Here is a 27,403-nt window from a genome sequence, read left to right on the forward strand (position 1 = left end):
TTATTTTTCAATTTTAGAAAATTATTATAATTTTGGCAATAACTTTTTTTTTATTCAAATCTTTTTGCAATTGCAAATAAAAGAAAAACCAAATTTATTTATTATTTTTTTTAAATTAAAATCATAAAGTGAATATTAAATAATAAATTATATTCATACCATATAATTATTACTAAAAAATTAAATTGATCATTTTCAAGTATGGTAGTGATGATGAATAAAATTATTTCAACGGAAGTTTCTTTTATTGATCATCTTCAAGTATGATAATGAAGAAGATATATAGATATAATAACAGATAACATTATAAATAAATGGACATAAAATAAAATTCAAATATTCAAAATTTAAATATAAATTAGATAAATTTAGACTTTAAAAAAAAAAAATCTTACATGATCCAATAAAAAACAAAAAAAGTTCAAAATTTAAAATTGAAATCTAGATATAAATATGTCACAACCCATTTTCATAGGTCGGACCGGCACTAGGGCCCAAGTAGGCTTAAGGCCACCGAGATCCGTAGTAAGCCTGAAACATTGTTTATCAATCGACAAACCCAATAGATATATATTCAACTAGACAGTCCAATTTAATGATAATAATCCAAACCGTTTTAAAGGCCCCAATTCAAATACAAATATCCATATATATAACAAGTGATTTAATAATCTTGCATCCGTAGAGTTCAATGACAACAGAAATAAATAACTCCTTATGCTGGAATCAGAGAATTACTTTTCTAGCTCTGCGGTGAAGGAAACAGAGCTTTAGCCGGTACAAAGAAAAATATACTTCTTGGAAAAGTTAAACCAAAGAAATGTGAGTTTTATAATGAATATTAATTATGGCATAACACAAGCATTCACAGCGCAATGCTTCCTAAAATACTAAAATGAACACACAATCAGTCAAGCATATGGCACAACTCAGTACCCACAGATAAGTACACCTCCACATAATCAAACAAGTGGAAATTGGTTTGTGGTATCACCGAAACCCCCGATGAGCCATCCTCACACATGGCTCATCCTCTCAAACGCGTGCACCAGTGAGCCGATGCCCCATACATGGTCGACCGGTCTAATCCTCAGTTGACCAACCCTCTCTTTTTTTCCATCCTCTCTTTACTTTTCCATTACCAATAAGAGGCCACCCTGTATTTTATCCATATCAATCATATCATCAGATGCACACGGGGGAGCCGATCTCTCCATACATGGCCAACGGTATCGTAGACTGCCCTCACAAACCCAATGGTGAAGACTTCATTCCAATTCCACGCAAACAAGGCATGTCATCATCACAACACATCTAATCAAGCATTGCATTTAAATGCAAGCACATTCAATAAACAAACATAGTTATGAAAATGTTCAAACATACACATATATAAGTCAAGTATAAAATAATGAATATTTATGCTATAAACAAAATAAATAAATAAATAAATGAGTAATAATTAGCCGAGTAAGGAATCGTAACATTATATAATAATGTATGTATGCACGATGCGAATGATATTATACTACTTGTTACAACTCGTGGCAATAAGACAAGGAAGACTCTAATTGTAGTTCTGTTTTGCAAAAACAGAAGACGATCTTAAATAATCTATACGAAGTAGAACTGAAAGGAGAGAACAGAATTAAATAAAGAACTCCTCCTAATAAGAATAAGAAATCATTCTAAATAAATATAACAACATATTAATTAAGTATGAATATTCAAGATTTCGGCAGAACTTCCCCTAAAAAAAGGACTTTCTACCTATTTAGACAATATCAAATATCTAATATTTATTAATCAAGTTCTCACAGCCTATCCATCAGGCAATCAAACAATTTAAGTCCCATCCTCCTTTCAGTACAACCATGTCAACATTCACTAATTAATTTACAAATTATAATAACCTCCAAGCATGTTCCAATAATATTATTAATTGTCCTCTAACTAATTATCAAATAAATGTACAATTTATAAACAAAACTTGTATCGATAAGTTAAATTGAACTACTCTCATTTGATAGTTAATTAGCCTCTAATCGTTATAGAACTCCTCGTCAAGCCTTTACTTCATCATCCTTGCTTAAGGTATAAACCACATATATTTATGCATTTGTTAAAATATATATCTACTAAGTAACTTAATTCACTCTTAAACATATACCAACTAAGGCTTCATAAATTTTCTTTGTCTTAACATAGAAATATAATTTCTAATTATGGCAAGGTCTACGATCAAACCATTCATTTAATAAGGCTATCAAGCAATAACCAATAGTAACCAACATAAAAAAAAAAAATGTTGAAAACATATCTATTTCTATGTTAGTATATCTAAAAAGGGCACCCATTACCTGACATAGCTGCTACTCACCAAGAGAAATAGCTTCTACTTGACTTAAACTTATATACAATAAACAAATTAACTCATTTCCCATCAAAACTTAAACTTACAACATCATATAATTCATATCAAAGCAATAATTCAAGGGAAAAGCTAAAATGGTTGCTGTCATCCAAAGCTTCTAATTTCCTTCACCAAAATCTGCTGTCAACTAAATAATTGATTCATATAGGTACGACTTCAGTTTATAGTTCAATTAAAATGATAAAAAAAAAATCAATCTGCCGAATGCTCGACTCTTCATAAAAATTTATAATGAAAGAAATAACCTAACCATTTCTATATGGGAATTCAGTTTAAATCAATTTAAAACGTAAAATCAAAGCTTCTAATTATTTGCACTTAAACAGTAGCTAATTTAGGGATTTAAACTCTACCCAACTTGATTTATGCATCAAATTCTATACACTTGTTCAAAGAATTCACTAAATGTATTAAAGAAGGGTGAAATTCGACTTACCCAGCTGAAAAACCCACTGAAGGACTCCGATTTTTCAATTAATTAAAGTGACCGGAAGTGAACTTCAAAGCCAAAACCCACTGCTGCCGGCGACAGCTTGACTGGAGGAGACAACAATGGAGTATCAAAGGCTGCTGGCAATGAGAGAAGGCTCAGTCTCACCGGCTTGCGTTTGATCTCACCGGAAAAATAAAAGAAAGCAGTAACGCGATAGTACCGATCGCAAGCCACGATCGCAGATCTGCTAGCTTGCTGCGCCAGCCGGAAAGGGAAGAGAGCGAGGTATAGGAGCTTCGCCGTTGACGAGACGAAGCTGGAGTCGACCGAAGAGAGCTGCAGTCGCCGGAAGATCGAGGAGTGAGTTGCGACGCGATTTCCCGATCGAGTCTCCTGCGGTTGCTGCGTTCGCCATCAACGAAAAGAGAAAGAGAGGCCGGACCTGCGGTGAGGTGGTGGTGGACGGCTGTTGTCCGGCGATAGCGAAAATGAAAAACAAAGGGGAGGGAGGGGATGAAGTTGGCGTTCAAAGTGATAGAGAGGCTTCTAAAGGGTTCTGGTTTAGGCGTTAGGAAATAATTTGGTTTGGTTCAAGGCTGGTTTCGTTCGATTCAGGGTCTTTGCTTGGGTTTCCTTTCGGTTTGTGGGCTTTTCAATTGGTTTAATTAACTCTTTTAGGTTCAGTTTAACTATATACAATGATATTTGTATTAAACTTATCAAATAATTTTACAAGGTATAGATTTATTTATTAAAAAAAATAACAATGCTCTTTTTTCCCATTGATTAAATTTACTATTTAAGTTTTTAAATGAAATTTTTTTAAATAAAATTTTCAGGTCGTTTTAAGATTATGATTGTAAATGAATATTGATTTTAAAATATGATCATTAGATATAATTTTATAATACTTAAATAATAAAAATAAAATTTAAAGGATAAGAATATCATTTTAAAGATAAATGGTATCTAAATTTATTTTTAATTTATTCAAAGTATTTTTTAATTTATCAGATATATTTTTTAATTTATTGGATGTATTTTTTTAATTTATTAGATGTTATCTTATAAGCTCTCTTTGTTATTTTAAATGTATTTTATTGAATTTAATATTTTTTTTAATCATTTATGTAAATAATAACAATCTCCTACCTAGTAAGCAAAATAGATAAAAAAATGACAAAATAATAATAATAATAATAATAATAATAAATAAATAAATAAATAAATACTAACATTTCATTTACAAGCATAAAAACTACAGACAAAGAAAAAAAACCTACTAAACATACTTTAGATCATACAACTTATTCTACTTAATTAAAGAAGAAGAAGCGTGATATATATCAATTGAAATTGTTACTATCATCCTTTTGCAATTCAAAATCTGAAAAAACAACAATAATAATATATATTAAAATGAAATAATAAAAATTTATAGAGCACAATCAAAACTCAAAAAATTAAAAGTAAAATAATTCAAAGAAATAAAAAAAAAACAATATGAAAAAAATCATTGTGAAAAAACATTGAAACTGGGAGGTATTTGTAGATATATGTATATAGTTATATAGATTTAGATATGGAAAAAAATTCAAAAATTCAATAAATTTAGATTTATTATTATTATTATTATAAAAATATTTAAAAGAATCATCCAATCATAAATGTCAAAAAATAAGGTAGAAATTCAAAAATTCTTAAAAAAATAGAAATAGGAATGCTTGATGAGGAAAGTGCCAAGTGAGATTCTTATATATATTTTTTTTCTTCAAGATTATATATATATATATATATATATATATAGATTGATTAAACTCAAAATATTTTTTTAATTATTAAAATAAATATAAACGCTCTAATATTATCTTCTTAAATATATCTATTAATGTTATTTGAAAATCATTCCACAAATGACAAACTAATTACTTGAGAAAGAACAGTTTGTTAAATATTATTTATATTATTAATTTAATTTATAATTAAAATATAATTAAAAAATGATATTTTAGAAATTGCAAATTAAACTAAGATTATTATAGGAAGTCCTATTATTTCATCAAATCTATATGTGTTTTGAATATTATTATTATTATTATTATTATTATTATTATTATAGAGTTGATGATTACTTTTATTTTTCACAATTTTAGCTTTTAATTAAGGCTGAATACATTAATTCACCCCTGAACTTTATTACTTTAATTTTATGATACCTTTAATTTGTACTTTAATCTATTAAATATTTCAACTTATAAAATTTTATTTATTGAACACTTTAATTTATAGAATTATTGGGTACTTCAATTTGTAAAACCAGACTAATTAAATGTCTATTAAATCGTTGAGAAATGTTAACACTACTATTGTAAAAGCTATGATAATTACACTTTATATTTTACATGTAAAAGTCAAAAGTTCGCAAAACTATTGCTATTAGCATTAAAAAAAAAATACAATGTTATAAAAATTTATAAATTTAAATGTTCAATACATTATTCTCAAAATTCGAAATGTCACGGAATTAAATTAAAGTTATAAAATTCAAAACTAAATTTTTATTTAGTTGGCCTTGAATTAGAAACGGCCAATAACAAAAAAATTATTAAATCCACGGTTTAGGAGGTGGCGTTTCTATCCGCTGACTCACGGTAGCTGACCCCAGATCGAACTGCTATTTGCTTGACGACGTTACGAAGAAATCAACTTTGGATTGGAAGCTGGGAGTGAGACCGGAACGTATTCAGTGAGAAGAAATATGAAAACAATGGCGTTTTCACCATCTAACGGCTATTTCCACCTTTATAAAAAACCCTCAATTAACGCAATACAAATTCAATTCATCAACCACCAAAACCAAAACCCATCAACCAAAACACAACTATTTCGTTCATTTTCCATTAAATCATCCAAAACCCCTCTTACTCCAGTTACTTCTCCGGAACCCAACACCCCACCGCTCGTTGTAGTAGGGTCAGCCAACGCAGACATATATGTTGAAATTGACAGACTACCCAGAGAAGGAGAGACCATCTCAGCCAAGAATGGGCAGACACTTGCAGGTGGCAAGGGAGCCAATCAGGCAGCCTGTGGTGGCAAACTCTCTTACCCAACCTACTTTGTGGGGCAGGTGGGTGATGATGCTAATGGGAAATTGATCATTGATGCTTTGAGGAATGGTGGCGTCCACCTTGATTATGTAAGGCATGTTGGTGATGTGCCTACCGGGCATGCTGTGGTGATGCTTCAGTCTGATGGGCAGAACTCTATTATTATTGTTGGTGGAGCCAACAACAGTGGTTGGCCTGAGGAGCTAAGTGATCAGCATTTGGGGGTTGTGAGGAATGCTGGTATCATTTTGCTACAAAGGGAGATCCCTGATTCTGTCAATATCCAAGTTGCAAAGGTCAGGCGGGCGTTAAAATTAGATCTTTGAATTTTGTTACCATTTTAGTCTGGATACTTTTACTTTTGTTTGATTTACTCTTGGTTTGTCAAATCTTGGTCGTGTTTTGCATCTTAAAGAGGAATAATGCTTATGTTGTGTATTTTTAAATTCTGGTCTTTGAAGCTGTCTAGATCTCAGTGTATTTGGGTAAGTTGGGTGTTTGGGGATTTTTGTTTTGGTGCGATGTCTTAGTAATCTCCGTTTAAGAATGTGATAAACTATATATACTTTGAGGAATAGTTATCTCTTTGAGCACGCATTGTTGTCTTGATGACCTTATTCTTCTAGAGAGAGAGGTGAGTGAGAGAGCAGATAATGCATATCTACTATTGTTGGGTGTCAAAATGACTAATTTTCAAAGAGATAGTAGCATGTTGAAGATGAATAATAATGTAAATTTAGATAGTGGTTGAAAATATGAGTTTGAATGAGTAACAACAGAAGCAGTGGAACTGTTAGAAGCTCAAGCACTCTAGAGAGATATAATGCACCCAATTCATTTTATCTTTTAGTCTTTTTACATGAGCCCCTACTCTGTTACCCCACCATGTCAAAACTGAGGTTGACAAAATACGCCCGTTCTTGTTTCTTTTGTAAAATTTTTTTGTGATCTTTTATCACTTATTCTATGTATATCATAGTTGATTGCAAAGCTTAAAAGGACTTAGTTTTGTATATCGATGTTCAGTTTCCTTCAAACTATCAGTAGAATGTGCCAGAATTTGTCTGATTAAAATTGTTCCATTTTGTTTGATGTCTCAATATGCGGAAAAGATATAGCATTATCACTGATGCATGGAAATCAAGCTTTCTGATGGGTGGATCAAAGCTAGAGACTCCAAATTAATTGGAAATTGGACAAAGATTTTCCTTGCTTCTAGGAAACAGCTTTGAATTGGGAAAATTAGTTAGTTCTATTTAGTGATTGCCTTTTTGGCAGTGTGCACAGTACAAATGCTCAAAGAAATTAAGAGGAGTGATTCTATAACAAATTTTGTGTATTTGGAATAAGGTAGCTGAATGGTTTCATGACAGCACAATATGGTTGTGCTGCGTTACTTGGCATATTCTTCCCTCTCTTTCATTTTTCTACTGAACAAAATTAGTATGACAATGGTGCTATGGTGGGACTTTGTGGAGCTAGGCCCTGGCAAGCCAACGACAAAGTGGGTATTGTACTTGCTTAAGCTTAATTGCTAAATAACTGATTTTGAAGCAAGGGTAATTTTTTAATTTCTGATTGCATAAGTTATAGCTACTCAACCATCATTTCTATTTTGTAGAGTCCAGTCAATTATCATATCAGCAACAGACATCCAAAATTCTTCAACCCTTATATGTATATTTTATTTGATAATAACATTTTAGTATTAGAATGTATTTTGATAAATCTCTAATGCCATTATCTGCGGATAATCGAATGATGTTGTGAGATCTCTACATGCTTCTTATCTAACAAAAAATCATTGTCTTTTCTCTTATATATTATTATTAAATTTTTTATGAGCATTAGGAATCTCTTAGAAATTTGTGGTTTAAGGATCCTTTATCATTTCCTCTGGACGGACTTTGATAGTTATTTCCTTTATCATCAATGTGGCACTGGCAATGTTATGATTCGTTCTTCCTTTGGTGTCACCTTGTATTTTCTTGTAATAACTTCTTTCATATTCTGATGTTGCCATGTCTTTAGGCAGCAAAGAATGTAGGTGTTCCTGTCATTTTGGATGTTGGGGGAATGGATACACCCATACCCTTAGAACTGTTGAAGGTTGTTGACATCCTGAGCCCAAATGAAAGTGAACTTGCTCGTATCACTGGCATGCCCACTGAAAACTTTGAACAGATTGGTCATGCTGTTACAAAGTGTCATGAAATGGTTAGTATGCTCATCCCTGATCACTTTTGTGCTGCACCTAGCATGTTTTTTCTCCAATGAAAATTCAATGGCTCCATCAGGTGGTTACAGTATATGGTTTTCATATTCTACATAAAATGTATGCAAATCCAGTTGTTCTACATATGTTTATACATGTATCCTTGCAATTGTATAAATGCTAATTGCATATAACAGTTAGGTCAAATACATGAAAATAATGTTGTTGTAGTACATGATTAAGCTGTAATCCCCATTTCCTTTGTCACTCATTCATCAGATATCTTCCATGTGAAGGACCAGAAAGATCAATCAGTTTCATATATGTCCAAATATTCATATCCTTCTTAAATCACTTATTTATTACTATTTGTTTGCTTTACTTAGTGTGTGCCTAGCATGTGACTTTTTAAATTGGATAGATTTAAGGGATTTAATTATGATCTGGGGCTGGGATTTAATAAATGCTCTAACCCTAGTTCAAATAGCCTTTGAAGACTATTTTGCTGGTAGCTTTCCATTATTAATAAAATGTTTTGGTTTTCTTAAAACCTATGAGATATCTATCTATGGTTCCTGCATCAATCTAGGTTGCTTTAGCCTAAATTTTCACTGCTGTTTTTCTGTCCTTTATCCCCAAACTGCATCAGTTGGTATGGGAGCCAAGAAAATCTGCTGTTGCTTTAGCATTTGTAAGCTATAGTCGGACGTGGTAGATGTCATAGAAGGGATCAGGCCAACTAGAAGAATCGGTAGAGATGCATTGTATGATTGAAGATTTGTTGCGAGTTGTGCAAGCCTTATAGCGACATGAACCAATGTAAATCCAAATGGAGAATTTGGAAGGCAACCGTGACCCCTTAGAATTGCTAGAAGGTGGCCTTGAGAATGATTTTGATGAAGTAGAGGATTTTCATAATAAATCATGCAGTAAGAGGGGATTGGAGGGCAGCTACTTTATGCTTTTGATTTAAATGGTGGAGTCAAGGTAGAAGTTTATGATTTTTATGGAAAATGCATGTTAAAGATTGTTTGAATTGGGAAGCTAGCTTGGAAACTAACCAATGGAGAAAAACAGGAAAGTGTTGTTGGTCGATCTTAAATTGAAAGACACGGTGATTCGGCGGTGGAAGATAATTGAAGAGTAACATGCACAATAAGGCAAGGAAAAATTTTAAGCTTTTGGAAACACATGAAGAGGAAGCTGCGGAAGAATTTTTTACTAGTTGATTATGCCATGGAGTTGTATGAGAAATTTCACTTGTTGAAGCATATTTCTATATCAATAGAGGAGTTCACTGACCTTTCTATTCAAGTTGGTTAGAAATAGATGAACAATTAACCTCTTGTTATCTTGTTGGTTTGTTTTTTTAATATTGGAGATGCTCTTCAGTATGCTTTAATGGTTGAAAAATGAATGTTGCGTTATGGAGCAATGCAGATGCAGGGTGATTCTAGCATTATTCCATAGTTTTGAGGTGAGTAAATAGCCCAATAAATTAGCTGAGGAGCTGCCCCAACGAGTGAAGCAATTGGTGGAGGTGCAAGCAAAAGGTGAAGAATATTGTGCTGTATGGAGTCTAGAGCAACTCTAGTCTTGGTTTCAAAACCTCACAAACTCGATGTTTTACTTGTTGTGAATGAAGACACATGAAGCAAATACTATTCTTGGAGATTTTAGGAGTACTTATTTTAAGGAAAAATATAAATACAATAAGTAAAAATTGTAGGGATTTGTGATTGTGTATTCCTAATTAGATTATGATTTCTAATCCTAATATTATTCCTAGGGTTATACAAACACTATAAACAGGCCAAGTTATTTACATTATAATCGAACTTTGATATGAGAATTATTTGAGAATAATACGATGGAAAATTAGTTTCTCTCTTCTTTAAGGATTTGTTCGCTATTTGCGTTTGTTCTTTGTGGTTCTACATCAAGAATTGACAAGTGTGACTCTGAGACAATCCTAGCAACATTTCTCTTCAATGAAGGTCAATAAAACATGTCCTTGACTAGAGCAATGGTCTTATCCTTGACAAAATGTTCCGCTAATCCACTTGCATGCAATTCCCACACTATAATTTCCCTCAGTGAAGTACGAGGAATGCACAACTTAGTAGGCCTAAACAAATAGTCATTATGAATAATAAAATCAACAAAATCGCGATCGTTAGCTAGCCCGCTATGCAAGTCAATTTTTGATAACAAACAAGATCTTGCAAACAAATCCAACATATCCTTAAGTCTAGGAATTGGGAATTTATATATAATAGTGATCTTGTTTATGGCTCTATTATCTATATACATTCTCCAAGAACCGTATTTCTTAGGTGTCAAGAGTGTAGGAATAACCATATTTTTTAGGTATCAATAGTTCTTTAACTTGGCTATTTAATTCATCTCATTCCATAGGGTTCATCCTATCATGAGGAGGATTATGCAGGAACCGAGTCAATAACATGTTGAATATCTCTCATGGGTGCTAACTCATTAGGCATTACGTTGGAGAACTCCCATAGCAAATGTTCTACCTCAAGGAATGTGTCTGGTTTAGAATCTGGGATGTTACAAAGAACCTTGTTTCCTATCATAGCTAAGTAACTCCCCCTCTCTGACTTTTCAAAAGTTCTATGATTCAACATGTGGATTTGCTTTGAGGTATCCAATTAAAGGAGGGTAGAGCTAGCAAGTTTGTTTTTGGAGGGTATAGCTGAGGTCTTGTTCCTTAATTGGAGTAAGGGAAGAGATGCTCTAATATGGGAAGATTTTGCTGAGGCTATTTGCCAAAGATTCAGGGAACAAAAGGAAGAAGATGTTGTGGAGGAAATACAAAACCTAAGGCAAACTGACACTGTCAATGACTATCAAGACAGATTTGAGTCTCGTAAACTGAGAATGGAAAAGGTTTACCCTCTTCTCCCTGAATCATATTATATCTCCTACTTCATTGGGGAGCTTAAGGATGAAATAAGATTAACTGTCAAAATGTTGAAACCCTCAGACCTATACACTACTATTGCAAGAGTTAATTTAGCAGCTACCAAACCTAACTCCACTTCTAAACCTTGGAACCCTTCAACCTATAATCATAGTAGACCACCTAATATACCCATAAACACTCCGCCTAACACATCCAAGACCAGCACAGTTCCCAAAATGGCCAACCCATTTCTACCCAACACACAAATAAAACAACCCATTCCCTTTCAGAAAAGACCGCATTTCACGTGCTATAAGTGTGGTGACAAATATTTCCAAGTTCACCAATGTGCATCTAAGAAATTAATGGCAATACAGTCTCAAGAAGAGGAGTTGGAAGAGGAGGAATAGCATGAAGTGGAGGATCTTGAAAATGAAACTATAGTGGAGACATTAGTGAGTATAACCCTATCCCTTAATGCTGTAGATAGGGAGCTTAGTGATGATACACTGAAAATGAAGGGTCAATTACATGCTAAGCCAATTATGATCTTGATAACACACATAGCTTTCTACATTCTAAGGTAGCCAAAGAGTCTAAACTACCTGTGTCCAAGGTAAAACCTGTGATTGTGACAGTAGTTGATGGGAGAAAATTGGTTGTTTGTGAGAAATGTAATGGCTGTAAGTGGAACATGCAAGGGCATAAGTTTGAGTTTGACCTAAGGGTTTTAGAACTAGGAGATTATGATATGATATTGGAAGTTGATTGGATGAAATGTCACTCGCTTGTGACCTTTGACTTTAGGGAAACTATGCTGACTATACAGAAAGAGGGAAAGAAGCTTGAGTTGAGAGGGTTGAGTGAGCAAGTCTCTATAAGAATGATAACCTCAAAGGCCTTAGGGAAAATAATGCAATCTGATTGGAAAGGGGTCACAACTAGACTATTTGTCATGACCTTAAACCCATCCATTGAACAGCACTCAACCCCAACCAAACCCAACCATCACCTATGATCACTTCCCTACTTTATAAATATGCACATCTCTTCCAAACACCTATCTTTTTGCCCCATTTAGAACTCATGACCACTCAATTCCCCTCAAACCAAACACTGAACCAGTCAACATCAGACCCTATAGATACTCTCACCACCAAAAAAATGAAATTGAGAAACTTGTATTTGAAATGCTTAACAGTTCCCTCATCCAACCAGGCACCAACCCCTTTGCTTCTCCTATGTTATTAGTTAGTTAAAACGAAAGATGAGACTTGGAGATTTTGTGTGGATTATAAGGAACTTAACAAGCATGCTATTAGATGAATACATGGGTCAACCATATTCTCCAAAATTGACTTAAGGGCAAGCTACCATCAAATCAAAATGAAGGTAGAGGACATCCCCAAAACTGCATTTAGAACTCATTCAGGGCATTATGAATTCCTTATCATGCCCTTTGGGCTAACTAATGCACCAACCACGTTCCAAGCCCTAATGAATTCCTTATTTCAGCCCTACCTCAGAAAGTTTGTGTTAGTTTTCCTTGATGATGTTCTATTCTATAATTCTACTCTTGAAGCCCATGTGCAGCATCTAGAACTTGTCTTTCAAGTACTCTCCTCAAAATAAGCTGTTAGCTAAACAATCTAAATGTGAGGTTGGGCAATCCCAAGTTAGCTACTTGGGTCACATTATCTCTACTCAAGGGGTGTCTACTAGCCCTAGTAAGGTGGAAGCTATAGCTAATTGGCCTGTCCCAAAAAATCTGAAAGACCTTAGAGGGTTTCTTGTTCTTATTGGATACTATAGGGAGTTTATAGCAGGGTATGGGGTTATCTACAAACCACTTACTGACCTTCTCAAGAAAGATCAATTCAGCTGGAACCTATTGCACAGGCTGCCTTTGACCAGCTCAAGCATCTAATGACACAAGCACCTGTTTTGGCTCTACCAGACTTCACCCAACCTTTCATATTGATTGTGGTGCTAGTAATTTCAGACTGGCGGCAGTTTTACTTCAACACAACAATCCTCTAGCCTATATATATCAAAGCCTTTAAGTGTGAGAGCACAATAGCTCTTGGCTTATGAAAGAGAGTTAATGGTTATAATCTTGGCTGTAACTCTAATGGAGACACTACTTGGAGTTGCTGCCGTTCATAATTAGAACTAATTAGGAAAGCATCAAACACCTATTAGTGTAGAGGCTGCACAACCACATCCAGGAGAAGGGAATTTCTAAATTGTTGGGATTGTATTATATAATCCAATACAAGAAAGGAACTGAAAACAGAGTAGCTGATGCTCTCTCAAGGAGATTTGAAGGGAGCACTTCTTACTATAGCCTGACAGTCTCCTCAATTACCCCAAGGTGGCTATAGGAAGTTATAAATTCCTATGAGGGTGATACTGTATTGGCCCCTACTATGGCTGCCCTAAACATAAACCCTCAAGAAGTGCCTAATTTTTCCTTTTCAAGGGGACTAGTGAGGTGTAAGGGGGAAGATATACATTGGAGCCACTACAGACCTCAGATTGGGATTGATATCCCTATGCCATGAATCCCCTATTGGAGGCCATTCTAGGATAAGGGGGCACATTGGCTAGACTACAACAATCCTTCTACTTGCCAAGCATGCAGAAATCTGTCATTCAATGGGTCCTGTAGTGTAACACATGTAAAAGATGCAAGACTGAGTCCACTGCATATCATGGCCTCCTTCAACCTCTCCTAACCCCCTCCCAAGCCTGGATTTCATAGAAAAACTACCCAAATCACAAGGCTTTGACATTATCCTAGTTGTCATTGACAGGTTCACTAAACCTGCCCATTTCATTCCTCTTGCTCACCCATTCAATGCTTCAAAAGTTGCTCATGTATTCTTAGATCATGTATTTAAGCTCCATGGCATGCCTGAGACAATATATTTACTAGTAGCTTGTGGAAAGAGCTCATGAAACTACTAGGATCATAGCTACAGTTCAGCTCTGCATACCACCCCCAAACTGATGGCCAAACTGAGAGTGCAACATCCCAGACCTACCAAGATATTGTGCTTTGGGCCTAGCTCGCACGGATTTGTTCCTGAGCTAGAACCACCTTATTAGCCAAAACGCGTCTTGCTAGTCTGAGACTTGCCCTTATGTACACTATTTTCACCTTATGCTTAGCCGATATGCAATTCGCTTAGGGTGTCATATCCATGCCCCCATAGGGATTCAGCGTCCTCACTGAGATTTGCCCCACCATCAACCAGAGGGACAAGGCTTGGCTCTGATACCAAGTCTATAGCATCTCAGGCCTAGCAAGATATTGTCTGCTTTGGAATTAGCCTGCACGGATTTGTTCCTGGGCTAGAGCCACCTCATACCCCGAAACACGTCTTACTAGTTTAAGGCTTACCCTTCCTTATGTATATTACTTCCACCTTGTGCTTAGCCGATGTGGGATTCGCCTAGAGTGTCATAGAGAGGCTCAACAGATGCATTGAATCATATCTAAGGTGTATATTAGGGTCCCGGGCTATGGATCTGGTTATGGGGCGATGGGTTAGAGGTGTGGTAGGTGTTTGGGTGTTTGGGTTAGGGTTTTTCTTGTGGCAACCTATGGTGTTTAGGGAAGTCAGGCTCTAAGGAGGGAACCTGTAAACCTCTTGAGACTTGAAGTGCTCAAAACTTGGATTGATTTTTGGAAGCATACCCTTCATTGATGTTTTTATTGTTTAAATACAGAAAGGAAGTGTAACAGCTTCCTACATCAAAGGAGCACTACTTCAACATGGAGGAACACCCTCCTCAACAAACAACATGAAATGGAAAGTGGAGGAACACCCTCCTACAACACAGGAAATATTCAAACCAACAACTAAGAACAAATAACTGAAATAATTGACTAATTCAAAAACTCAATTTGTGGTTGTTTGGACCTGGATCCATGAGAATAACGGGTGTAGACTTGCAGCGGTTTGGTAACATTACTTCCCGCCCCCAAAGGAAGCTTGTCCGCAAGCTGAAATGCTGGAAACTTATCAGAGATGTCATGAAGTTTCTCCCAAGAAGCATCGGCTGGTGATGAATGACTCCAATGGATTAAAGCTTCCGGAATACCCCCTTTGATACGATGATCTAACACAACCAAGGGATAAACAGGATCCTCGAGGGGAATGGATGGCAGAAAAGTGGTTGGAGGAGACTGACCCGCATGATATGGCTTAAGTTTGGAGACATGAAACACAGGATGGAGTTTTGAACCGGCAGGAAGAGCAAGTTTATAGGCCATAGACCCAATGCATTCCAGAACCTTAAAGGGACCATAGAACCTTGAGGATAGTTTTTGATTTCGCCGTTTGGCAACTGAAGTTTGCCGATAAGGCTTCAAACGCAACAGCACCATATCTCCTACCTGAAATTCCAAGGAGCGATGAGATTGATCATAAGAGTGCTTCATTTTTTGTTGAGCCTGCTGCAGATTATGACGAAATAAGTTCAGTATTTCATCTCGTGTGCGCAAGACAGCATCCATAGCTTCCACGGAAGAACTACCAGGCAAGTAGGAAAGCAGTCTTGGAGGTGGACGGCCATAGATTGTCTAAAAAGCGTATAAGAACATTAAACAGAGCTAGGGTTCTTTCAGTTTCAGCACAGTTACAATACTGATTATGGGTTTCTATATGTTCTTCAAATATATCATGACCAGTTTCTATGAGTTTCTATTTGAAGAAATGAATTTGATTTCTATTCGTAAAATCAATTAAACATAAATTATTAATAGCAGAAATAATAAAAGACATAAAGATATATTTAAAACAAACTTACAGAAAATTGCAGATTATTACAGGCAAGACAGAGCTGTCCTAACTGCTCGTCGATTTCACACACTTGATCTTGAAGCTTACTAATGGCTTCGTAGACAAACTCTAGACTCTCCAGTTTGAGAAAACTAAAAGCTATTACAAATTTTGCGATGCTCGAAATGAAAGACACATGCCATTATATACACTAAAAAAGCGACCTGCTGACGTCATGGCGTGCGTCAGCACAGAGACAAGAAAACGTGCTCTATCTTTTCTTTAGCACTAGAAGATAAGGTTTGCTTTTATCTTTAGGAAAGTAGATAAGATACGAATATTGCCAGTTGGCTAGGATTAGATATCATAAGGGTCTTGACTGTTGACAAACATGTCATTCATAATTTTATCACTATCAGAAGAATCATCATCCTCTTGCAAGCTCTCGTGCCTTGATTTGGAGGATTCTACTTTTTCTTTACCCTTGCTGGTGGGTAAATCAACATCCAAAGCTTGAAATAATTGTTTCTTTATTTCTTCTTTAGGAACATTGTGAAAAATGTCTTTTAATAATTGAGATAAATTTAATGGTGAGGTTACTTCAGAAGATTGATTTTTCATAGGACTGTGTTTTTTAGCAAAATCCAAAAGTCCTTTAGCCGCATATACGGATGGTGGATTAAAGAAATTGCATTTATCCCACCATCGTAAAAGTATACTGCGAGCTAACCATGGGATTTCCACCTTAGAATCTTCCCATTTTAATTGCTTCTTTATCACAATTTGATAATCCCATTTAATTGTCCATGGAATTTTATAAGCAACTGTAAAAGTAAGTCTTGGATTTGTAAAAGTTCGATTCAGCTCGCAAAACTGTTCATAAATGGTTCGAATCTTATGAGGCATTACAATAGGGAAAAGTCCCCAATTGTAAAACCATTCTTGGAACCAAAGAGGAAAGTCCCATTCTTCTTTAGCCAAATTAAAGGCTATGAACCAGCTAAACTTTCTTTAGCGGTTATCATAACAAAGAGCACCACTCCATGCGTCCATATAATAAAAATAGTTAAAATACCTGGGACGACATTGGTGCAATTCTTTAGTTTGAAAAAGGTCCGTTCCCCAGTCTTCTTGAGAGAATACGCGTTTAATTATGAATTTATTGTACGCCCATTCTCCTTCTCCTCTTACTAGAGGGGAGAAGATGACAGAACCATTGACTTCTAGAATTGCCTGATAAAAGAGATAATCTTTAGGCAAATAGGGATGAGAAAAATGATTTTTCGTATAAAATTTTGTAACTTCATGAGGCGCCATTTTACTATGTGTTCTTGAGTAATTGGCATTAGAAAAATATGATTGAGGGTGATTAATGGCAAACCATTTTCATGTGGTCTTAGAACGCTAGCTTCATAAGCATCAGATCTTGGTTTGTCTGGATCTTGAGACAAAGAAGAGGAAGCTTCAATTCTTCTTTTGGAGCTCATTGTTTTGTAATGTTCCTGTAAGAAATTCACGTGTTAGAAAATCTGGGAGAGAATTATTTTCCCCTTTGATAAATTCAATCTCAAAATCAAACTGATAAAATTGCTTGCCATCGAGCAAAGATTTGTTTTTGAGGCAATATTTTTAACATCTTTAAGTAAAATTTCTTTTGCAGTCTTGCAATCTACTCTAATAAAAAATTTTTGATTAAGTAGATCAGATTCAAATTTCTGAACACAAAGAACTATAGATAATATTTCCTTTTTCACAGTGGAATAATTAATTCGTGGTCCTGTCCATACACCACTAGTAAAACGGACCAGGGTTTCTTTCTTATTTATTCTTTGTTTCAGAATTCCTCCATAGCCTTTATCGGATGCATCCGTTTCCACAATTTTAAAGGCTTCTGGATGAGGAATGGCTAAGCACGGTAAAGTCTTGACACATGCTTTTATGCGTTTGACAGCTAAAGCATGTTCATGACTCCATGTAGGTGGATTCTTCTTTAAACGTTCGAATAGTGGCTTTGCATCTTGAGCTAGATCTTTATAGAATTCCGCTACATAGTTTAGGCTGCCTAAAAATCGCTGTAGCTGAGTTTTATCAGTAATAATATCAGGAAATTTATTTGCAAATTCGATTGCTCTATCTATAGGGATGATAGTGTTATTTTCTATATTGTGTCCGAGAAATCTAATCTTTGTTTGAAACAGTTTCATTTTCTTAGCAGACACTACTAACCCATTATTTTTAACTACTTTCATAAATGTTTTTAGATGTTTTATATGTTGACCTATTGACCGAGAAAAGATCAATACATCATCAATATATACTATTGAGAAAGTAGTATAAGGATTGAAGATGCCATTCATGATCTTCTGAAATTCAGAGGGGGCATTTTTAAATCCAAATGACATGACATTCCATTCATAATGTCCGAATGGAACTGTAAAGACAGTTTTGTATCTATCTTCTTCAGCTATTTATATCTGCCAATAGCCAGATTTCATATCAAATTTCGAAAAAATATTTGCATCATAGAGGCGATTTAATAAATCTCTTTTGTTAGGCAGAGGGTATTGAATCCATCTTAAAGCCTTGTTTAAGGGCTTATAATTGATAACTAATCTCGGAACTCCTCTTTCTAATTCTGCATTATTTTCTACGTAAAAAGCAGCACAACTCCAGGGTTTTCATTATTCATTGCAAGATACGCTTTTTACTATGTACTATGAATGGATTATGTGTCCTAACGAAAAAGGATAATCTTATCTTAGATCTAATAGAAAAAATAGCAAACCCAGAGGAAAAAAGAGCTCAACTAGAAACTTATCTTGCAATGAATAATGAAAACCCTAGTAGCTCTAAAGAATCATTGCAAAAGAAACTTGATGAAAAACCTAGTCACTATGATATTCAAGACATCTGTGAACGTATAAAAAATACAAAAGCACAACGGGAACCTACGCTTAAAGACTTAAAAGCAGAAGTCAATCTTTTAAAACAAGAAATGATACAATTAAAAGAGTGAGTAATTATGTTCGAACTACTCAACAATGAAGAGTATGATCCTCAAGAAGAAGAAAAGGATCAGTTAGAAATTAATAATTTACATTTTGTGAATCTGGTCGATAAAGTTATCACTCAAAAGTGGCACACCAAAGTAACAATAGTAGTGCATAAAGAATACATTTTTCATACTATTACTTTAATTGACTCCGGTGCAGATTTAAATTGTATCAATGAAGGGCTAGTTCCTTCAAGATACTTTACTAAAAATGTAGAGGAGTTAAATACTGCCGATGGTAGTAAACTGAAAGTGCAATACAAGCTAAAGAATACAGCGGTATGTAATAATGGTATTTGTTTTAAAATCCCATTCATTCTTGTCAAAGGATTATCACATCCAGTGATTTTAGGCAATCCATTTTTACATATGTTGTATCCGATTAAGAATATATCGGATGAAGGAATTACAACCGAGTTAGAAGGAAAAGAAATTACCTTCCATTTTATATCACAACCACGTATAAAGAATATCGATATCATTAAACAGACGATTAAGTCTAAAGAAAAGTTTTATTAATTCCTTAAAGAAAGAAGTTACTATTAAAGGAATTCAAGAACAGTTACTAAATGACAAAGTACAGTTACAACTAAAAACAATACAACAAGAAATAGAATCTACAATATGTTCTGAAAGCCCAACAGCTTTTTGGGCCAGAAAACGTCATGAGGTCACGTTACCCTATGAACCTGATTTCAATGAAAAAATGATACCAACAAAAGCTCGGCCCATAGCTATGGGGCCTAGACATCTTGAAATATGCAAAAAAGAAATTGTTGATCTAGAGGCCAAAGGTTTAATCCGTAAAAGTCATAGCCCCTGGAGCTGTGCTGCTTTTTACGTGGAAAATAATGCAGAATTAGAAAGAGGAGTTCCGAGATTAGTTATCAATTATAAGCCCTTAAACAAGGCTTTAAGATGGATTCAATACCCTCTGCCTAACAAAAGAGATCTATTAAATCGCCTCTATGAAGCAAATATTTTTTCGAAATTTGATATGAAATCTGGCTATTGGCAGATACAAATAGCTGAAGAAGATAGATACAAAACTGCCTTTACAGTTCCATTCGGACATTATGAATGGAATGTCATGCCATTTGGGTTTAAAAATGCCCCCTCTGAATTTCAGAAGATCATGAATGATATCTTTAATCCTTATACTACTTTCTCAATAGTATATATTGATGATGTATTGATCTTTTCTCGGTCAATAGGTCAACATATAAAACATCTAAAAACATTTATGGAAGTAGTTAAAAATAATGGGTTAGTAGTGTCTGCTAAGAAAATGAAACTGTTTCAAACAAAGATTAGATTTCTCGGACACAATATAGAAAATAACACTATCATCCCTATAGATAGAGCAATCGAATTTGCAAATAAATTTCCTGATATTATTACTGATAAAACTCAACTACAGCGATTTTTAGGCAGCCTAAACTATGTAGCGGAATTCTATAAAGATCTAGCTCAAGATGCAAAGCCACTATTCGAACGTTTAAAGAAGAATCCACCTACATGGAGTCATGAACATGCTTTAGCTGTCAAACGCATAAAAGCACGTGTCAAGACTTTACCGTGCTTAGCCATTCCTCATCCAGAAGCCTTTAAAATTGTGGAAACGGATGCATCCGATAAAGGCTATGGAGGAATTCTGAAACAAAGAATAAATAAGAAAGAAACCCTGGTCCGTTTTACTAGTGGTGTATGGACAGGACCACGAGTTAATTATTCCACTGTAAAAAAGGAAATATTATCTATAGTTCTTTGTATTCAGAAATTTGAATCTGATCTACTTAATCAAAAATTTTTAATTAGAGTAGATTGTAAGACTGTAAAAGAAATTTTACTTAAAGATGTTAAAAATATTGCCTCAAAACAAATCTTTGCTCGATGGCAAGCAATTTTATCAGTATTTGATTTTGAGATTGTATTTATCAAAGGGGAAAAAAATTCTCTCCCAGATTTTCTAACACGTGAATTTCTTACAGGAACATTACAAAACAATGAGCTCCAAAAGAAGAATTGAAGCTTCCTCTTCTTTGTCTCAAGATCCAGACAAACCAAGATCTGATGCTTATGAAGCTAGCGTTCTAAGACCACATGAAGATGGTTTGCCATTAGTCACCCTCAATCATATTTTTCTAATGCCAATTACTCAAGAACATAGTAAAATGGTGCCTCATGAAGTTGCAAAATTTTATACGAAAAATCATTTTTCTCATCCCTATTTGCCTAAAGATTATCTCTTTTATCAGGCAATTCTAGAAGCCACTGGTTCTGTCATCTTCTCCCCTCTAGTAAGAGGAGAAGGAGAATGGGCGTACAATAAATTCATAATTAAACGCGTATTCTCTCAAGAAGACTGGGGAACAGACCTTTTTCAAACTAAAGAATTGCACCAATGTCGTCCCAGGTATTTTAACTATTTTGATTATATGGACGCATGGAGTGGTGCTCTTTGTTATGATAACCGCCAAAGAAAGTTTAGCTGGTTCATAGCCTTTAATTTGGCTAAAGAAGAATGGGACTTTCCTCTTTGGTTCCAAGAATGGTTTTACAATTGGGGACTTTTCCCTATTGTAATGCCTCATAAGATTCGAACCATTTATGAACAGTTTTGCGAGCTGAATCGAACTCTTACAAATCCAAGACTTACTTTTACAGTTGCTTATAAAATTCCATGGATAATTAAATGGGATTATCAAATTGTGATAAAGAAGCAATTAAAATGGGAAGATTCTAAGGTGGAAATCCCATGGTTAGCTCGCCGTATACTTTTACGATGGTGGGATAAAAAATGTGAGCAACATCCGTGGATATATCACCATAAATCTCACTTTTATAATGACTTATTTGAACTGGAACAAGACGCCTTTCAATGACAGATATTGTTCACCCAAGCAACTGAAAAGGTTTACCTGTGGAACAATTTACAAAATTTTTATAGGCAAATACTGCAACAAAAAGAACCAAATCCCCATTATCTTGCTTTGACAAGCCTCCTTTGTTCTTTCTGGCTCTACATCAACATTACTGTTATGTCACCCACAAGGAACCTTCAAAAATCTAACAAGGTTTGGAGATGCAATAGAGGAGGCAATATAATAGAGCAGCAAATCAGAAACCATATCTAGTATATTCTAGGAGAAGGAAAGTAAAAGGGGACCAGAATTGATATATTGCCATATCACCAACAGTCATAACAGAATGAGATATGTAATGATGAGTTTGTTATAGATTTGATACGTTTGTTACAGATATGATATGCTTTTGCCTATAAAAAAAGGAAGGGGTGTTGAGGGTGAGGTATCTTGGAATATTTTGAAATTCATTATAGCAGATTATCTTCTGCTCGGGCCTAGCCAAGGGATTGGGTTTCCAGTCCATTGTTTCCTAGTTCTTTTGGGTACTTTGTGTATTCTATTCCTCCATTAATTTTCTGAAACCATATAATCAAACATTCTCCTCTCTCCTTCTACTCCTGAGTTGTATTATCTGTTTGGTTGTTTGGGTTGTGTTGTTGGCTAATCTGATTGTCAGGTTGAGGAAGATCAGTTCCTTGATTCTCTAACACTATAGGATCTGATTATAGTGATTATAATAATGAGGGTGAAGAAATTGATGTTCATTTGATTCGAGGGGAGTCATTGGTGGTCGGAAGAGCGATGGCTACAACAAACAAGGAAGAGGATGGATTTTGTACTAGGACTTCCAAGGATTGCTAGGGGTAGGATTCTGTTTTGCCGTGGTCAATCTATTCTTAAGGTGCATTTGGTTCCATGTTTCAAGACTTCAGATGCTGTGTATTGCTGATTTATTTTTTAGAGAAGTGGTCAGGCTACATGGTCCTCCAACTAATGTTGTTTCCAACGACAATATCAAATTTGTGGGATACTTTTTGAGGAAGCTTGGACCTCAAATGGACAATCTAAAGTTGTGAATTGAAGCTTGGGTCCTTTGTTAAGATGTATTGTGTGGAACTATGTGAAGGCCAGGTACTTTGTGATATCACAAGCTGAAGTTACTATAATAATTCATTGAACAGAACCATAACAAACACTGATATACGCGCTTTTATGGGGTAAACCTAGGTGCATGATTCTTTACTGTTCCCAAAACAAGAAGCTAGAGGAGTACAGTGTGGGCTTGAGCCCACCAGGAGAATGGAGTTGCCACTCAGTTAATACGAGACAATCCATATCTTTAGGCGATTGGATCCCTTGCAGAGAATCGAACGACCTTAGACAAACAAAGACTGAATAAGCAAGCTATGTATGAGCATGGGAAAGTGTTATGCAACCAGGTCCATCTAGCTGTAAGGCTGGCCTCTATTATTTTGATTAAACTTAATGAAGTTGTCCTTACTTGGGCTTTTTTTGAAATTAATTGTCTGCAATATAATGTAATTAACCATTGAATGCATATATATACATTTATGAGGAGAAAATACACATACACTACTAGATTTGTTTTTATGGTAGGTATAAATGCGGATGCTAGTTTGGAATGAGGTATGTGAATTACATTCTTTTGAGATCATTAAGCATTTTATTGCTTAAACATTAACCCATATTATAATATTTTCTAAACTAATTTATGGATGTATAATTATTTGCTTAATTAGAATGGACTTTTTGACCAAACGAATAAAACAATATAAGAGCAAACAGTTAGAACAAGGTCCAAAGTATTATATTAGAGAAGGCTTATAGGTATTATATTAAAGGAGGCCCAAATTTAAAATGGTTGTTAGGTGTTAAAAAGGAGGGAAGCAGAGAGAGAGAGAGGCACCTTCTGCACTCGTCAATAAGAAATAGGGAAAAAAAGATATCTTTAGCAGAATCAACTGTTTGACACTTCTTCGATTTATGTATTGCTATTTCTACTTCATGGACGTTTTCCATACAAAAACTTCATCTCCTTTATTCTTCAAACAAAAACAAGATTGCTAATATTTGAAGATTCAGATCATTTCGACCCAGGTCACTAAATGTAGATTTGGGATGCATGTCCCAGTTCAGGGTACCCTGGGTGTTTGAGCGAATTAGGTAACATGCATTGGAAATAAAACTAACACCCTAAGGTTGAATCATTGAATTTATATTTTCTAGTATTTCTATTCTGCATCACATGCAAGTTTGGATTAAAATAGTAATTTCTTTGTTTTTCCACTGTTTAGGGCAGTGTATATGGAATTTATCTCTCCCTCTCTCTTTCGTGTGTGTGCACAGGCTCACACGCAGGGATAGAATTATAGAGCTTCCTATTCTTATTGATTATTGTGCGTTCAGTCTAATTCAGTTTGATTTCATTGAAATTAAATGATTGTTATAATCTAATAAACCAAATTGAAACTAAGAGGAAATTGAACTATATTTAGATTGCTAATTTCGATTTTGGAGTCATTTTGCTTGGGATACAACAACCTCGTTGGTAATTCCTTGCCTTTTCTGCCTAGGCTCAACTTTTCACTGCAGACGTTCCTTGTGAAAGTACCAGCCAAAAGAAAACCTATTTCTTGTAATGCAGTTTATTCATTATTGTAATAGATGATTCTAATAAATATAACTATCCCTTAAAAGCAAGGTGGAAAGAGCTTTCAGGTCCATACTTAATTGTCACTGAAGAAGATAAATGAGCTTAGAAGTTTCAAAACTTGGGTTGAGTTCTCTCAAGCCAGGATAAGAAGGGTAAAAAAGAGCATAGTTTTCATTAAATGTTATTATTGTAGGCTTCATTGTCATTAAAAGAATTGTTTAGCAATTGCAGGTTACCTACCAACAATGCAAATATTGATGTTGAAGTTTTCAGTTTTGGGGTTGCATTTTGCGGGTCTATGTCAATTTGTAGTAAACATGACCCTTAAAAGTGGTCGTTGGTCCTTTTCTGTTCTCTTTTCTCTCTTTTCCTACATACTCTTTCTCCTCCTTTTGTCTTTCATTAGTAGGGAGGGAGGGGTAGGAACTTGCAGTTCTTAATATGCATTACATAAGTGATTACTGTCTAAATTCAGGGAGCTAGGAAAGTACTAGTGAAACTTGGGGCCAAAGGTTCAGCTTTTTTTGAAGAAGGGCAAAAACCAATTAGACAACCTATTATATCTGCTGCAAGAGTACTTGACACTACAGGTGCTGGAGATACTTTTACTGCTGCTTTTGCTGTGGCTCTGGTGGAGGGCAAGACAAAAGAGGAATGCATGAGATTTGCTGGTATGGCTGGTGGCTTTCACAGTTTGCATGGGTTGATATTTATATAAATGCTAACCTTTTCTTTTTTGAAGGAAAAGAACAAATGCTTTACATTATTTTCTTAATTTTCTTTTAATTCTCTGATGTGCCAAATAGTGGTTCTTTTTTGGAACAATGTTCGATTTGCCCCTGATCTTGATCATGACGTATGATTTACCTGAAATTGAGATTTTGTATCAATTTTAACAGAAATTTTCAATCAGAAGACTAATTTGGTTTTTTTTTTTCTTTTTTTTTTTTTTTTTACAAGAATAAATGCGTGGACCAGGTCACTGAGTGAAAATACATAACGTGTCTGAGCAAAAACCAGGTCATTGGTTTTTCTTATTGTCTGTCTTTCACGTATATTGACCAGCAAAAAAAAAACAAAAGGGCTAGATCAGTCTTCTGATTGAAAATTCATGTTAAAGTCAATCCAGAAACTCAATTTTGGGTATATTGTATATCTCCAACAAATTCAGAGGGCAAATTAAACATCATTTATTCTTTTTTGGAGGAAAAAGAAATTAATGTTCTTGTGATGCTCTTAAACATTATACAGCTGCAGCAGCTTCTCTTTGTGTTCAAGTGAAGGGAGCAATTCCTAGCATGCCTGACCGGACATCGGTTTTGGGTCTTCTTCAATGCGTTTGAGCGGTTACATCCTTTTGTTGAAATGCGAGTACAGCTTGATTTATCAGAAGATGTCTTTCTTGATGCTGTCAAAAGGGATTTTCTTGACACTTAACATTAAAAAATAGTAAAATTGCCAATGTCCACATAAATAAAATTGGCTGGATTCCGACCAAAACTGGAAATTAGGGATGTTATTGTGCTGTAAATAAGTGTTCAATGATTTTTAAGGGTTTTTTCCCCTTATAATTTACAGTGGAGGGTGGGACTCCAATTGGCCGTATCTCAGTGTCTAGTGCAGATTGATGTCCTCTACTAGTTGCACTAAGCACTGAGGAATTTCTTGGCTCAGAATTTTTAATGGGTTTGAGAGCTTTAACTATTTGAATATTCTAAACAAGGCCTTGCTTTGATTCTTTAGAGTTGTTAGTATAAGCAATGCTCTTCAACCGTAGTAGGCACATCACTGGAGGGATTGCAAATCAAGATTGGCAAAGATATCATTAATGTTCATAAGATATCAAACATACTCCAATTTTTTCTATGTCTTATAGCTTATATTATTTCCATATTTATAGTTAATTTAAATTATTTTATTGATTATTGATTATAATTTCACCTGCAATATTAATGGTATTTTTATAAATAATTGTATCAAATTAATAACACAAATAATAGTTGATAAATTAAAAAGACTCGAAAAAAATCACAAACAATAATAAAATAACAGAATATATAATATTTTAATTGAAAATGTAAATAATTAAATATGTTGAAACAAATAATCTGTCTTTTACAATCAAAATAAGAACTACCAGTCCAACTTTTCTGCAAATTGAAAATGAGAAACGCACTTTAATAAGAGATAGATTATCGTTAGGAAATAAGAGAGTAAAAACTTTTAAAAAATAAGAAAATAAATTTTTTTAAAGAAAAAAAACAGAAAAAATCTTGATTAGATTCTTTTTATGAAAATGAGAGAAAAAAAGAAATCATATACTGTAAAGTGAAAAAAAAAATGTTAATTTTAAAGGGCACATTTAAATATTGGCATTTAAGGCCTTTAAAAAATATATATTTGCATCAATCAGGTGGTGACCTAGTCGGTTTTTTCACTTATGTCGGGAGTGAAAAATCTTGAGTTTGAGTTTTCTAGACCACAGTGGAGCACACGGTGTTATTTTAGCTCATGCAAGCCTTCAATGGATTAAAAAAAAATATTGGCATGTAAGAATATGTTAATTTCATTCGATTTTTTTTCAACTAAATATATAAAATTTACTCATGTACTTTATATCGAAAATCTTGCAGCACCTTGAAATTTAATATTTGATCTATTATATTTCTGAAGATATGATTTTAGTAACATTGCATCTCTCCATACAAGTGATAATAGTTTTTTGGTATTTTTGATTTTTATAAGAGATGAAGACTATGATTTTTTTAAATAATAATTTGTACATTTTTTAGTAATCTAATAAATAATTGATTGATCTAATTTTGTAAATTTAAATATTTAATAGAAAAATTTTATAAAATTAAAATATTTAATATGTATAATTTTATAAATTAAGTATTTA

At 34.4% G+C, this 27,403-nt stretch overlaps 1 protein-coding gene and 1 long non-coding RNA gene across 5 annotated transcripts; one reads left to right on the forward strand and one right to left on the reverse strand.

The window, feature by feature from the left end:
• Positions 1-346: 346 nt before the first annotated feature.
• Positions 347-3,580, reverse strand: LOC110010794 (uncharacterized). Its single transcript, XR_002285804.3, has 2 exons — positions 2,871-3,580; positions 347-1,314 (listed from the first exon to the last, which is right to left on the reverse strand). It is a non-coding gene; the product is annotated as an uncharacterized LOC110010794 (long non-coding RNA).
• A 1,884-nt stretch (positions 3,581-5,464) lies between these two features.
• LOC105646448 (pfkB-like carbohydrate kinase family protein) lies at positions 5,465-26,367 on the forward strand. Of its 4 annotated transcripts, XR_016321670.1 has the most exons (5): positions 5,465-6,273; positions 8,009-8,194; positions 20,952-22,958; positions 23,055-23,278; positions 24,977-25,110. XR_016321670.1 is itself a non-coding variant. In XM_012232299.4 (4 exons), exons 1-4 carry the CDS (start codon positions 5,626-5,628, stop codon positions 25,842-25,844), a joined length of 1,122 nt encoding a protein of 373 aa, XP_012087689.1. In that variant the 5' UTR covers positions 5,477-5,625; the 3' UTR covers positions 25,845-26,367. The 4 variants fall into 4 exon arrangements, 2 of the variants coding, with proteins under 2 accessions (XP_037493942.1, XP_012087689.1); XR_016321669.1 differs by having other exon boundaries at positions 20,952-23,278; XM_012232299.4 differs by lacking the exons at positions 20,952-22,958; positions 23,055-23,278 and adding an exon at positions 25,753-26,367 and having other exon boundaries at positions 5,477-6,273; positions 24,977-25,172.
• The last annotated feature ends 1,036 nt before the right edge of the window (positions 26,368-27,403 follow it).

This window comes from Jatropha curcas, chromosome 7 (assembly GCF_041381405.1).
Source record: "Jatropha curcas cultivar XTBG-Jc1 chromosome 7, XTBG_Jcur_1.0, whole genome shotgun sequence".
Lineage (NCBI taxonomy): Eukaryota > Viridiplantae > Streptophyta > Magnoliopsida > Malpighiales > Euphorbiaceae > Jatropha > Jatropha curcas.

Bases quoted from the DNA above. Each gene is read 5' to 3' on its own strand.
- LOC105646448 (XM_012232299.4), top strand. From the start codon at position 5,626: ATGAAAACAATGGCGTTTTCACCATCTAACGGCTATTTCCACCTTTAT. The intron at 8,195-24,976 runs GTTAGTATGCTC...GTCTAAATTCAG, and splicing joins TTACAAAGTGTCATGAAATG to GGAGCTAGGAAAGTACTAGT. The intron at 25,173-25,752 runs GTATGGCTGGTG...AACATTATACAG, and splicing joins GGAATGCATGAGATTTGCTG to CTGCAGCAGCTTCTCTTTGT.